Raw genomic sequence first — 13,719 nt, 5'->3', positions numbered from 1 at the left:
GAATGTAGATATTTCTCTTCCCGTGTCTTCATGTGAACATTGCCCTTGTGATAGCTTCATATTTCCCTCATCTCATCATTCGGAAGCTATTTATCTATTTTTTCCACTGCCTTCTTCAGCCCCCCCTCCCCCATTCCTGAATGCCTGTCCAGCCCCCGCACATCAGCCGTATTTATTCCCGTAAAGATAGTGACACTTAGGGTTTATTCTAAGACTAAATCTGTGTTGCCCGGTGACTAAGGACTTAAGCATGCACACTGCTTCTGCGCTTACCCTCCTACCTAACTTGACTACTCAACATTTTTATTTCTTTCCCTCCGATTGCCCTGTTTTGGCACAGTTCAGTTAACACACCACTGCCAGGCCACTAATTGATTTCTGAAACCTGACATTTGTTTTTTGTTTTCTCCTATCTTCCCTAATGGTACAGCACTACTAAGCAGGAAGGAATGCAAAGAACTAGAAAGTTCAAAGTAATTGAGGGTCTGTCCATTCATACTGTCTGGCTTCATGCCAATGGGGAACCTGGAACATTTGAAAAATATTTATCAAGTTTTAACCCTTTTGGCTAAGGCTAAGTTGATGAAACAGGTTTGCAGCTGAAGCATTCGTGTTAAGAGCAACAGCAAGGAAGCTTGGTCGAACATGTTCTTTATATGTTCAGAACCGATGGCAAATGTCTCTGAAAAGGATTACTTTCCAATTTCCGTACTATTGTACAGTGCTAAGCTAGTCATTTTCTGTGAGATTGCAAAGCTGGGCAGTTCAGAGAATCCATTACTTAAAAGTGGCAGCCCTATTTCATGAATCTTTTTGCTAGAAATGAAATTTAAATAAATGCTATTGTACTTGAGCAAAACAAGAATTTATTCAGTTTTTTAATTGTAAATGCATTGGGTAGCTTCAAATTTATATTTATTGAGAAAAGTAGAAATGTGAAAACATTAATAAGACTATAAAAATATTAAACATCAAATAGTTGTGTGGGGTTTTTTGCTTTGTTTTAGTTTTTTTGTAGTGGAAAAACATTTGTGAATGAAAGTCTGTTAAAAAAAAAACTGGTATGAGATTATAGAAGCATTTCCAGTAAAATAAATGGATTTTATTGCAGTGGAAACTTAGGTTTACACTAGGTTGAGATCCAGAGTTCACTGAAATTCTGCTGAAAAGAAAGACAAAAGGAAAGGTCTAGATAGATTTAAAAACATAGTAAAATACAGATGGATACTAAGTTGTATTAAATCTGAGTTAGACTCAGCTAAAAGTTAAAAGAGTACAAAATGTCTATTAAGAATTATCTATACCACCTTCAGGTTTGATGTTATCAGCATTAAGTAACTAAAAACCTTTCAAAGTTCATTATTTAAAAAAAAAGTTACATTAAATCCCATATCAGTTCTATAATCTGTTTCTAAGATAATCAATTCCATGATTGGGTTTAACATTACAGAAAACCAGGATAGCTTTTTAAAGATGAAGGTTGACAGCATGGGATTGTTTGGTTAGAAAAAAATTTGCAAAAGCACTTACTGAATACTTTCCTAACGTGAAAGTAGTCATCACCTCTTCTCTGAAAGCAGCAATCACAGCTATAAAAATGAATCAGGTATTAACAGGGAAAAAAGGAAAAGGAGAAAAATCTAGTTTACAGCCTAATTTTACCTTTTCTAAGAATAAAAACATCTAATACTCTATGTGCATATTAATTTTTAATCCACACAATGAAAATGAGATCTATAACTCTGATAGATACATTCTTCGAAGTGGATGTTTTTTCTAAGAACCCCTTTTTAAACCTGTTTTACTGTGACGTGATGTTGTGTATGTAAACCCATCTAATAGTATAGTGTGCTGTCAACATGTACACATATGTAGTAATATTGCAGGCATTTTTATAGCAGTTTATTGTTCCAGCTTCCCAATAAGCCAGATAAAATCATGTACAAGAACATTAAGGATTAAGGGAAGTGGTTTCCTTAGGTGCTCGCTGGCAAAAAAATTCACCCTCCTAGTACAACAACATAGTAAATGGACGGCAATATATTTGGCTATTACCTCCTACAAATTTGGATTCCCAGTTTCCAGAACTGCTGCGTGTCTAATGTTTGTCTTCGGTTGTCTTTTCGTAGGAAAAGGTGTCATAGTGTTAAGGGAATGTGCTATGTTTCTGTTTTGTAAATATTAAAGTACATTTTTTGAAAATACAGTGCGAGCAAAAATAAGTCAAAGATGTAATGTCTATTTAAATACACATTTGAGCTAGTCGTGCTTAAATTAGATCCCGTGCTTCGGCTAGAATCAACATGGTTTAAATATTAAAACCTTCAGAATTCGTATGGCCCATCCCCCCTTCCACGGATAGGAGAAGGTAGAAAACTTCTAGCTATTTAAATACTGAAAGGAAAAAAATCCAGGCTTTTATGAAAGCACCTTAAACCTTTTTTCCAGGACATTCCGAATTTGATTTGCTAAATGGATACGTGCACTGCTAAAGATACCAGGAACTGTTTTAAATTTGTTTATCACGCCGCCCCTAGTTTTGCGCTAAAGAAAAGTACATTTTGTGTACTTAAAAGTACACACTCATTAAAGTCTCTAAAAACCTGAGCGCCCCCACCTAGCTGCCTTCGGGGTTTCAGCTTTTGAGTTTCAGGTCCTTGCACAACACCTAAGACGTGCAATCTCTTTTTCTCCCTAATCCTGGCAGCAACAGTCCGCAGAGGTTTCCCCCCAGCGTCTCCACCCTAATTCCCCCACTTCCTAGATTCCTCCCGCTCCTCTCCTTCCTCCGCCCCCGGCTCCGCCAGCCCAATCTGTCAGAGAAGTTGTGTACAAACTGCGCGGCCGCCCTGCGCGCGAAGCTCGTGGCCTGAAAGGGGTGCGGTCGGCCCAGAGGAGGCGGGGCTTTGGGAGAATTTCTCCCTTCTCATAGGCTGGCCGCTTCGGCTCGGCCGGCCTCGGGGCCTTGCGATTCGCGACAGCACTGCCAGTCAGGCCGGAGGGCTCCGCCCACCCGGAGTTGGTGAAATAGAGGCGGGCGTCAAGTGTCAGTAGTCGCGGGGCAGGTACGCGCGCTAGCAGCTCGCTCGCTGAGGTCGGAGTGGTGGGAGCGGGTTCCAGCGAGTGCAGGAGCGCGGCGGGGCGGGGTGGGAGAAAGTGGCCGCCCGGAGTACGTTGGCGTTTACGCGTGGCGGAGCGGAAGAGTTTTGCTTTTCGTGCGCGCCTTCGAAAACTGTGCCTGCTGTTGGCTGAAGGGTCTGCCCGGAGCCTCCCCTCCTCCGTCCAAAGCCCCGTACAGAGCTCGCCGGCCAAGCCAGCGTGGGCGAGGTGGGAAGTGCGCTCGACCCGCGCCCCCCAAGAGCCCATGGCTACGCGGGTGCTGACCATGAGCGCCCGCCTGGGACCTGTGCCCCAGCCGCCGGCCCCGCAAGACGAGCCCGTGTTCGCGCAGCTCAAGCCCGTGCTGGGCGCCGCGAACCCAGCCCGCGATGCGGCGCTCTTTCCTGGCGAGGAAATGAAGCACCCGCACCACCATCCGCAGGCTCAGCCCGCGCCGCCGCAGCCTCCGCAGGCGGCCCCGCCGCCTGCCGCCGGACCGCGGCTGCACACCGAAGAGCTGGTCCAGGTAGGAAGAGCCGCTCCCCTCCCTCCGCCTCCCTCCGGGGTTCGGGCGTGTCCCGCCGCTGCAACGCGCGGGCGACAGGGGCCGCTCCAGGCTGGGGCGTGCGTCGGGGCGCACTGGGAGCCGGTACTGGGGTGGGCAGCCCCGCCCTGTCCCCCGGCCTAGGCACCGCGTTCGGCAGAGAGTAAATGGGGGGACACGCGGAGGGGGGGAGGGCCCGAGATAAGCCTGCCCGGGCGGGACCGCCTGGGAGAGGTTAAGGAGGGAAGCGGGCGCTCACGCGCACCTTAGTTGTTTTCCTAACATTTGGGGAATGAAACCTTGTGCCTCACGCTAAATTTTACTTAAATTACACCTCTGCCTTTACTTCTCCCAACGCTGTGCTGTGGCCTTGGACTTTCCCCCTCTCCAGGAGTCTCGGGTTAAGTAGAAACGCAGTTTGGGGTTCTGGGAAGAGGACCCCCAGAGATTCCTACCCCAAGGCTCAACCTGCTTTAGGAGCTATCGCGGGGCAGTGTTTGGGAAACGTGACCTGGAAGAGCTAAGGTTGTATTAGAGCGTTTATTTTTCCTTGAAAAGAAAGACAAAAAGGAAAAAAAGAACCCAGGGTGGTGTTTTCTTGGTGTGCGCGTAAATTTCCTCCCGGAGCCGCGTTGAAAGCTGGCAGTTGGCTTTTACACTTGCCCAGCAGCCGAATTAGAGCAACCGCCTGTTTCTTTCGCCCACGCAGGGAGTCATATAGCCCAGAAAAAACTTCCCGGGACTTTTAGCCTGTCCCAAGGAAAAAAAAAATTGGAAACAAACCCACATGCAAACAGCTGGAAGAGCTAAAATCAGAAACCACTACCGCCACGGGAGCGCAGTGCACGAAAGGGTTTAGTTCGGTTTATTTCCAGACGCTTGGTTTAATAGTTTGTAGCCCTTTGGTATATTGTGTATTTGTTACCCAGCGCCTGCTGGGGGAGGGGTGACTTGCCAGTGTCGGTGTACTGTGAGAGGGCAGTGGCATTTGTCAGAGATGTGATTCACATGACTAGAGGGTTAATTTTTATTTTTAAATCGTGTCTATCCGGGAAATCCCGTCCTCATCCACACCGAATGATCCGAGGTCTGAGATGAAACGTCTTTGAAATTAAGTAGTAGCAAAAAAATGACTGTCTTGTTCACCGATTAAAGTGCCACAGTTAGTAGTTGTATAAGCCATTCGATTTAGTTGGGTTTCTTTTTTCTTTTGAAATTGTCTTTTCGAGGTTAAAAAATTTAAAAATCAAGCTTATTAGGAGAGAAGATAGCTATAAAAAAAAATGGAGTAGACTCGTTTCAAGCTCCATTACATCCTAAAAAAAAAAAAAAAATCACCATTTGAAAACTACGGTAGAACCTCTGTAGTTGACCCCCTCCTTAATTTGACCTGGTTTTGGTAGACTGGACTTGCTCCCCAGGCACGGATCAGTACTGCAGGCCTAGTTCCTCATGCTGACCGGTTTGTTACATACCGAGGGTGGTCACCTTACAGAGGTTCTACTCTATTTGGTTGTTTCAGTTGTCAATTTTCTGCATTGGAGACACCAAGAAAATAAGGGATGACTGAGCTTTTTACAGAGTTAGTGGGAATGTAGCATTGGCCCACTGAGGAGGACTCGATAAATGTTTTGCTGATGACTGTGCTAGAGATACTGAAGCCTCTCCCCACCCACGGGCTCCTCAGCACCATTCTACCAAGGGAGTGATTTTCCCCTAGGTAATTAAAGATCTGTTTTAGATAGGGATATGAATAGGAACATTTCATTATCATATTAACCAATTATAGAATCTGCTGATTAAAATCAACATTGAGCTCAAATGTTGAATGTGAAATTGTTTTGTTTCAGTGGATACTATGTTGTGCTCAAAACATTGTATTTAAGTTTCCATTGAACAAGAAAAGATGTTGAAATAAGCAAAGAACATTTTATATTAAGTATTTCAGAAGTATCTGGCCTAGCCAAACAGACAAGCAAACCAACTTTGTGATATTTTTACAGTTTGCAGATTTGTTAAAACCACGTTTTTCAGTATGACAGACCAAATTGAGGTAGTGGGGCACTATTTCAATACCTCCTTTAATTGCAGACTTAACTGTGTAATGGGGCAGGGAATCCTACTTGTTCTGCGGGTGATACTTGATTGTTGCATCAGAAAGGATTGTTTTCTGGGGGCTTCTTTTTTCCTTGATTTTCCTCTTTTGCTTTTAGTCTGGGGGTTAGTGGGGAAGCAGTTTTACCAAGTTCATGTTATAAAGAGTTTCCTAAGGTTTTGGTCAACCAGTTATTGCACAATTGACAAAATAAACCTGTTTACAAGCGACACTTAGGAGTTTGCCCTAGTACTTGGCGGAGGGATTGTTGGGAATGTTTGGGAAACATAGACTGTCCTTCCCGAGATTAATCAGGTGGATCATGCGTGTTTGTATCTCTTCTTTTTTAGACAAGATGTGAAATGGAGAAGTATCTGACACCTCAGCTTCCTCCAGTTCCTATAATTCCAGAGCATAAAAAGTATAGACGAGACAGTGCCTCTGTTGTAGACCAGTTCTTCACTGACAGTGAAGGGTTACCTTACAGTATCAACATGAACGTCTTCCTCCCTGACATCACTCACCTGAGAACTGGCCTCTACAAATCCCAGAGACCATGTGTAACACACATCAAGACAGAACCTGTTACCATTTTCAGCCACCAGAGTGAAACGACAGCCCCTCCTCCGGCCCCGACCCAGGCCCTCCCTGAGTTCACCAGTATATTCAGCTCACACCAGACCGCAGCTCCAGAGGTGAACAATATTTTCATCAAACAAGAACTTCCTACACCAGATCTTCATCTTTCTGTCCCTCCCCAGCAGGGCCACCTGTACCAGCTCCTGAATACACCGGATCTAGATATGCCCAGTTCTACAAACCAGACAGCAGTAATGGACACTCTTAACGTTTCTATGTCAGCTGCCATGGCAGGCCTTAACACACACACCTCTGCTGTTCCGCAGACTGCGATGAAACAATTCCAGGGCATGCCCCCTTGCACATACACAATGCCAAGTCAGTTTCTTCCACAGCAGGCCACTTACTTTCCCCCATCACCACCAAGCTCAGAGCCTGGAAGTCCCGATAGACAAGCAGAGATCCTTCAGAATTTAACCCCACCTCCATCCTATGCTGCTACAATTGCTTCTAAACTGGCAATTCACAATCCAAATTTACCTGCCACCATGCCAGTTAATTCTCAAAACATCCAACCTGTCAGATACAATAGAAGGAGTAACCCTGATTTGGAGAAACGGCGCATCCACTACTGCGATTACCCTGGTATGTGATCATCCCTGGTAGAAGCATCGTGGAGTGTTTGTGTCTGTGTGCGTGCCTGGCTCAGTGTCCAGCTTTAAATTTACATAGGAAAGTTGTACGTGATGGTAAAAAAATCACCTACTTTGTTTTTTCCAAAATCACCTACCTTGTTTTTTCCACGTTCCATCTCTGCTTTACCTGGTATGTAAACCAGTTAGTTATCTCTGGCTTATTTTATGTATTAAAAACATAGCTAGAATATTCTGGAAAACGTTGCCACAAACGGTTTTTCTCTTTGATATTAAATAAGATTTGAATTTCTAATATATGTATCATTTAGAGTTATGCCAGAGCTGCTTTAAGATAGCAATCTAACACATTGCAGTTTTAAATTCTAAATTAAGCTCCCTGGGAAGAGATTAAGTAGAGTAGAGGAAAATAAGGTTTGGCGATGAAGTGGGGGTTGTAGGCAGCTGGCCTTTGCAGTAGGTATGAGACTGTACCGGACAGAGTTAGGGATAGTTCTGATCGCCTTTGAGCATGTGCTCATTCTTGAATGAGGTATGTGGCCCAGAATATAAATTGATGACGGTACATGGAATATATCTTCAAGTTGCTGGCGAAAGCTAGTTTATGATTAATACAGGGCAAAATTTATTGACTGCGGTACATGATACGGCATGACAGGCTAAATGAAAAAACAAGAAATGTGGGAGGACAGAAAATTACAGTCATCTGGGATAATGGCTTTGCATTGTCAGCTCTAGAGCCATTAAAATTTTTTTTTTTTTTTAAAATATATACCATAATAGCTCTTAAATCACTGAAGTAAAGCACCTACTGGAATATAAACACAAATTTTCCATTTGTAGCTTGGCTTGATTATCCGTGTTCTTGCCTATTAAAGTGATACATGAAACAGATCACTTTATGCCTTTAATAAGGTCATGGGGGCGGGCCCTTTAAAACTTTTTAAACTGAAGCTTCAAATAATCTCAAGTAGCATGAGAGATTTCTGCTTTAAAGCCTGATTTTAAACACTGAATCATCAAATGTAAAGATTTCAAAAGGATCTCTAAAATGACAAGCTGTTGTTCCTTTCCTCCTTTCAGGCTGCACAAAAGTTTATACAAAGTCTTCTCATTTAAAAGCTCACCTGAGGACTCATACTGGTATGTAATTTTCTTGTTAATTCTGTGAGTTGTGTAAATAGCGTAAGTGGTATTCATCCTTTTAAAAGCCAGCACGTGTTTGATCTCTTCTTCTGTCAACTTTTATTTTTTTTAACGGCCTACCTTTTCAGGACTGGCTTGGCTCAAAATTCAGTTCCCTGAGACAGTCTGGTTCCAAAAAGGCTGAAGATGTTCCCTCTCGAAGGCCTTGCCTTGTCACCTCAAATAGAATTAATTGCCCCAAATGTAAACAAGGATGTTTACTAATGGATTTTTAAAACTTTTAATGGCGCTGCTATTCTTGTCTTGAAGGAAAAGAGTATAACTCATTGACTCCCTCCATAGCAAACTTTTTTGCTTCAAGAAAGTGCTAGTAAACAAGGAAGATGTTCTCAGCAGGTACAGCATAATTGCTTCATGTAGCATCTGTAGTTTCGCCTTTACCTTACTGTGTGTTTCTGTGCTTGATGAAAGGGCCGAAATTGCAGAGTATTAAAATTGGGTGGTCCAAAATGGGGTGACAGTTTAAAAGTTACTCTACACCCTACTTTCTAACCTACGTATGGGGGATAATGTTAGAAAGACTTCATCCTTACTCTAGCTAACATCTCATTCTCTCTTAAATGTGCCGTTAAGGTTAGCCCCTTTAAATTTATAAGTATCTGTTGTTTTAAACCCACAGCAATCACTTTAAGAGCTTTTTAATTCAAAAACTTTATATCAGAATGGATCTTTAGAAGAAGCTAGGTAGCATACTTTAAAGGCTCCTAAGTATTTTCAAGTATCTAGATGGTTACTATTTGCGATTTTTCTTAAGAACAGCCCTAAAGGAAAGAACTTATATAAAGCGAACTATGTTTTTTCCTCCATAAATACAGCCTTACCTAAAGTTCAAAGAATAAGTTTGCTAATAAAAGCAATGACCTAGCAAAATGTATTATTCCATCATTGCTATGGAAACCAAAGTATTCAACAGTTCCTTTGAATGGGTGGTTGGATTAGTGTGAGGACTTGAATCTCCCCAGGCTAGATGTTACTATGGAAATTGAGTTTTGATAAATGAAGTAGTTATCTCTAAATGCTGCATTAAAAAGTAAAAGCCTTTGAACAAAGGTCAGTGCTGAGATAGAGCCCTGAGAGGAATATGTTGCAGAAATTTTGTATGCATGCTAGGAAGTCTTGCTCGATATCCCAGTGATAAATTCTGCTTATTAAAATGGGGGTAGCGTTAGTAACAATGTGGCAGATTCTGTGGCCTTTTGAGAAACTGCTTTTAAAGAAAAGACATCTCCTATTTGTCTGTGAAATGAATGGGTTGTTTTGGTGGAAGGTTTTTAGATGTAGAAAAATTAATTATGTAAGAGGAGATCCTACATAAGCAGCCCAAGGAGAAAACTTTTATAGTTAAAATACCTACGGAAGAATTAAGCATGTAATAAAAACTTCAAACTAAAGTTTTCAAAATACAGGTGACAAGTGCCAAGAAAGTATTCCATATAGAACTGGGAAAATAACCTTTTCTGGAGTAGCCGTGGAAATAATTTAGAAACATTTCAAGTATTGTTTTTTTCTCTTTTGAAAGTCCTTGAAACAACAGATAGGAAGGAGGGAACACGTTTTTTTCATGGGGTTAAAGTCTACTAATAAAAGAGCCCAATTGCATATAACGATGCAATCAACTGCTTATTGCTGGGGTGTAGTCAAACCATATCTAAATAGCCTTTCAACCCCTGTCAGGGTTTAGTGCTCTGAGTGCTCATACCTGGGATTTAGGAACTTGACCTGCTGGCGAAGAAATTTAATAGTGGGTTGTCTTAACAATGCTTGTACTAATAAAAACAAACTAAAAAGAGGACCTAGGTATAAGGTGGGCCCCATGCCTCAACTTTTTTTTTTTTTTTTAACCTGATCATAGACATTGTGGGCATCAACATCTAAGGAGAGAGACGATGCAATCCAGTTGAATAAAGTTTTGTTTGATAGTCTTTCAAATGCCTTGGGGAGGGTTGGTAGCAGACTTGTTCATCTGGCTAAACCCGTTCTTGGGTAATCATAGAGCATTGAGGTTGTTTTCTCCTCATTTCTAGTTTCTGGACAATGCCTTTTAAAATTACCCGTGCTCTCACTGCATCTTTCCCACTCAGCCTGTTGTTTTTAAATGAATGTATCTGAAGCCAGCCAAGGCTTGTTTTTTTTTGTTGTTATTGTTGTTGTTTTGCTTCCTTTTAAGGCCCAGGTAGATGAAACAGTTTTTTTTCAATAACTTTTCTCCTTTGTGTGTTTGTTTTCTTTCTGCCCCCCTCTCAATTGGACAATTTATTTGAAGGGACTTTAAAAACTGTCTGGCAGCAGTGTTGATCGTGTAGTTGATGGCATAAAATAAATTACACTTTAGGTGATTGCCATTTTGCAGGCAGAATGTGAAGCACCCTAGCATTTCTTTGGAAAATTGTAATTGCTTTAAAATGTCAAGTTACCTTATGTCTTAAAAATAATTTAAGCAACTGAAACAACCTACATCTGAGTTTAATTACTTACTCTGGATTTTAGATTGTAAGGGCTTCTCTAACATGGACTGCAAATTGAACCTAAGCCTATAGTACGCAGTCTTTCCAAAGTAGGACTTTTTTTAAAAAAAATGTGTAGGATGAAAGAGTAGAAGACAGATCAGTTTCTTAAGCCAGAATTGTCACAGCATTCAAATGTTCGATTTGTCTTATTAGAAAATCATATGTAAAAATACAAAGTTCCATCTTCTTTGTGTAATTAGACAAAATACCTGAAACATAATTTGCTTCTATTCCAGGGCATAATTATATTTTATTTGTATCTGTACACACATAAGGTAGCACACTCACGGGCCCATAGAGGCATCCGATATAGGTGTGGTTATTTCTAAGACATACGCCTCTGCTTAGAAATAATCATTGTGGCTGCTTCTAGGCAATAATATCAATGAGTGCTATACTTCCAAATCAAAATATTTGGACGTGTAATAGCATTTAAATGAACATTCTATTGAAATTTGTGTTTTGTGTATAAAAGGACCTATACCCATGATTCTAAATTTGCTACCAAACACCTTTAAAAAAAATCCCGTATCATTTCATCCTTACAAATCAACATGACTGATAAAGTGTTAACTGTAACCAGGGTCACAGTTTTCATGCCTATCCACTTTACTTTTTTAATTTCATAAGGAAAGTCTAAAATAGTTTCTGAGTTAGCACAGGTTTGAGGCTGGAAGAAGCTAAAATTATTAGGAGAAAATGACGACTGTCTTCAAAGAAACTTTGCAAGAAATTAAAAAACTCCTTCCTCACCAAAGAAAAGGTTTGGAGAAAGTAAACAGTGAACTCGTACTGATGTTTGACGTCTTATGCTGAACCTGAGAGAGAGAATATGTTAAGCTGGTGGGAAATCAGGGTATGGGAATGTTTTTAGCTTGTTTTTCAGTCTATTCTATCTGAAATGGGGCAGAGAATTAGCAGTTGTACAGAGAAGGTCTTTGAGCAGCCCTGACATGGGGTTCAAAGTGTGCCTCAGACCCAGACTCCATGCATTGGCCGTTCCGTGTGTCCCAAATCATCCCCAAATGGCTTAGCACAGGTGGACACAGGAAAAGGAGGGTGTGAGACCCCCCGGCAAAGGAAAATGGGAGCGTGCAAACATCATAGGAACACAAAATGGACTCTGGGGTAAAACACCGTACTCAAGATTATGGACAGCATTCTACCTTAAGTCGTGAAAGGCTTTTAGTCCAAGTGTAGTTGAAAGGGATAAATCTCCATGTTTCTTACTTATTGCCAACAATGTATTTCCTCCTGACATTTATAATTAAGATGTGTACTTTAAACTGTGTAATTTCTATTTGTGATTTGCTAAGCTATATGGATTTTTAGTTTCAGTTTAGGTACTAAAAAATCCTTAGGTATAAATTTCCTGTCTAGTTCTTGGCTCCAAAGTTGTCACCAATTAAGTATAGGAAGTGTAGGTTTTGATTTTAAAATATATTCATAATGTTCACAAAAGCTAGTCTCATTTGCGGCACGTCTTCATCAAAAGAAACATTCAAAATGTTGTGGACCTAAGTTACTCTTTATTTTGTGAAACTGTAGAAGAGGAGTGAAAGGCTTAAAAAAAAAACTGAATAGGAAGGATTTCACTTTGGGTCTTCATGGAAATGGCTGGAGATCATACAGTTTGGATCTAGAGATAGGTCAATGTTGGTTAAATGTGTAACCTGATTTATTGGTGGAAGGTAACATAGGGAAAAAATATTTTACAGGATGTAATTCTTTTTTTTTGAGATTATATTTGAAAACTGTGCAGGAAAAAGTATCACATTTAGCCTTCAGTGTTAAGTGTCCTAGTTAAAGATTCCTTAAATTACTTTCAAGATTTTATCATTTGCCGTTTTGAAATTTATTTTTTGTATTGAAATTTTCAGGCTATGCAAAAAAAAAGTAATGGCTTAAGAGACCTTCTGTTTTAGACCCCAGGAAAGGCATTTCTGAGCATGAAAGCTTAGAAACAATTTCTTTTTAATGACTCACTGGGAAGATTAAACTTTGCTTCTAGGACTTGTTCTTTCATCTGAAAAACATTTACATAGGAAATTGATTAAACATTGCTTTGAGATGATAAAGCTTATCAAAGGTTAAGAAGCATAATTTGATTCAGCAAATATTTTTCACTGATTTTTGTGGAGAATCTAGAGATCAGTCATCTCTTTTTGTTCTTAAACTGGTGGGAGATGGTAATTTGTAAGTAGATTCATTAATGCAGTTGCTGATGTTATGATAGAAACAATTAGCCGTGAAGGTGGAGAGCAATGTTTTTAAAAACTAAAAATTTCATCAGGAATTTTGCCTTGGCAGATATTTCATTCTATAGAACGTACCTCTTTATTTGATGACCTGCATCTTTTGTGGTGAAAGATTTAGAAACAAAGTAATACCCTGTTTTAGTGAAAGTATCTCCAGGGCAGTAGTCCTACTTAGTGAGCCTGTAGTGTTTCTGTTTATTCAAAGATCTCTAATAACTCTGATTAAAATGAGCTGCTTTTTAGAGGTGCACAGTATGTGACTTTTATTGAAAAACATCAACATAAAAAGAATAAATTTCCTTTTGGTTCCTTAAGGCAAACCCCTCCCTTTCTAAGTCGGAGGAAACCTACTAGTCAGGATAACCAAGTTAAGTACAAGTGAAAAGAAAGGATATCTAGTATTCATTCAGTGCTAGGAAACATGAGAAACATGATTTTTTCTGTTTTGGTTTAAAAAAAAAAGGAAAGGTAAAATATTTCTTACTACAAGAAAATGAATCTGAGTGTTATCTGATTTTTGTCAGGAGACTCCAGAATTGGTATTTCATTTCATGAAACCTGTTCATGATAGGAGATATTCTTCGTGTTTGTGGAGAACCTGAGGTGAAGTAGCAGTAGTTGAAGAGCCCAGAGATTCGGCTCGGTGCCTGTGGCTCAAGTGGCTAAGGCGCTAGCCACATACACCTAAGGTGGCAGGTTCGAATCCCCAGCCCGGGCCCGCCAAACAACAATGATGACTGCAACCAAAAAATGGCCAGGCGTTGTGGCGGGCGCCTGT

At 40.8% G+C, this 13,719-nt stretch overlaps 1 protein-coding gene across 3 annotated transcripts in view; it reads left to right on the top strand.

The window, feature by feature from the left end:
- The first annotated feature begins 2,840 nt into the window (after window positions 1–2,840).
- The window catches only part of KLF5 (Kruppel like factor 5), an 18,499-nt gene continuing 7,620 nt past the window's right edge, over window positions 2,841–13,719 (top strand). The window contains exons 1-4 of one of the 3 annotated variants that reach the window (XM_012805099.1): window positions 3,365–3,481; window positions 3,572–3,625; window positions 6,089–6,962; window positions 8,054–8,113. In XM_012805099.1, the coding sequence (XP_012660553.1) occupies window positions 3,365–3,481; window positions 3,572–3,625; window positions 6,089–6,962; window positions 8,054–8,113 (1,105 nt within the window). Of the gene's footprint in view, window positions 3,626–5,256; window positions 5,272–6,088; window positions 6,963–8,053; window positions 8,114–13,719 lie in introns of all 3 variants that reach the window. The other 2 variants (XM_012805098.1, XM_012805097.1) reach the window with 2 other exon arrangements.

Source organism: Otolemur garnettii, unplaced genomic scaffold (assembly GCF_000181295.1).
Source record: "Otolemur garnettii isolate 467f Iridium unplaced genomic scaffold, OtoGar3 scaffold00036, whole genome shotgun sequence".
Taxonomy (NCBI): Eukaryota; Metazoa; Chordata; class Mammalia; order Primates; family Galagidae; genus Otolemur; species Otolemur garnettii.
This window is presented reverse-complemented; position numbering and strand designations above follow the sequence as displayed.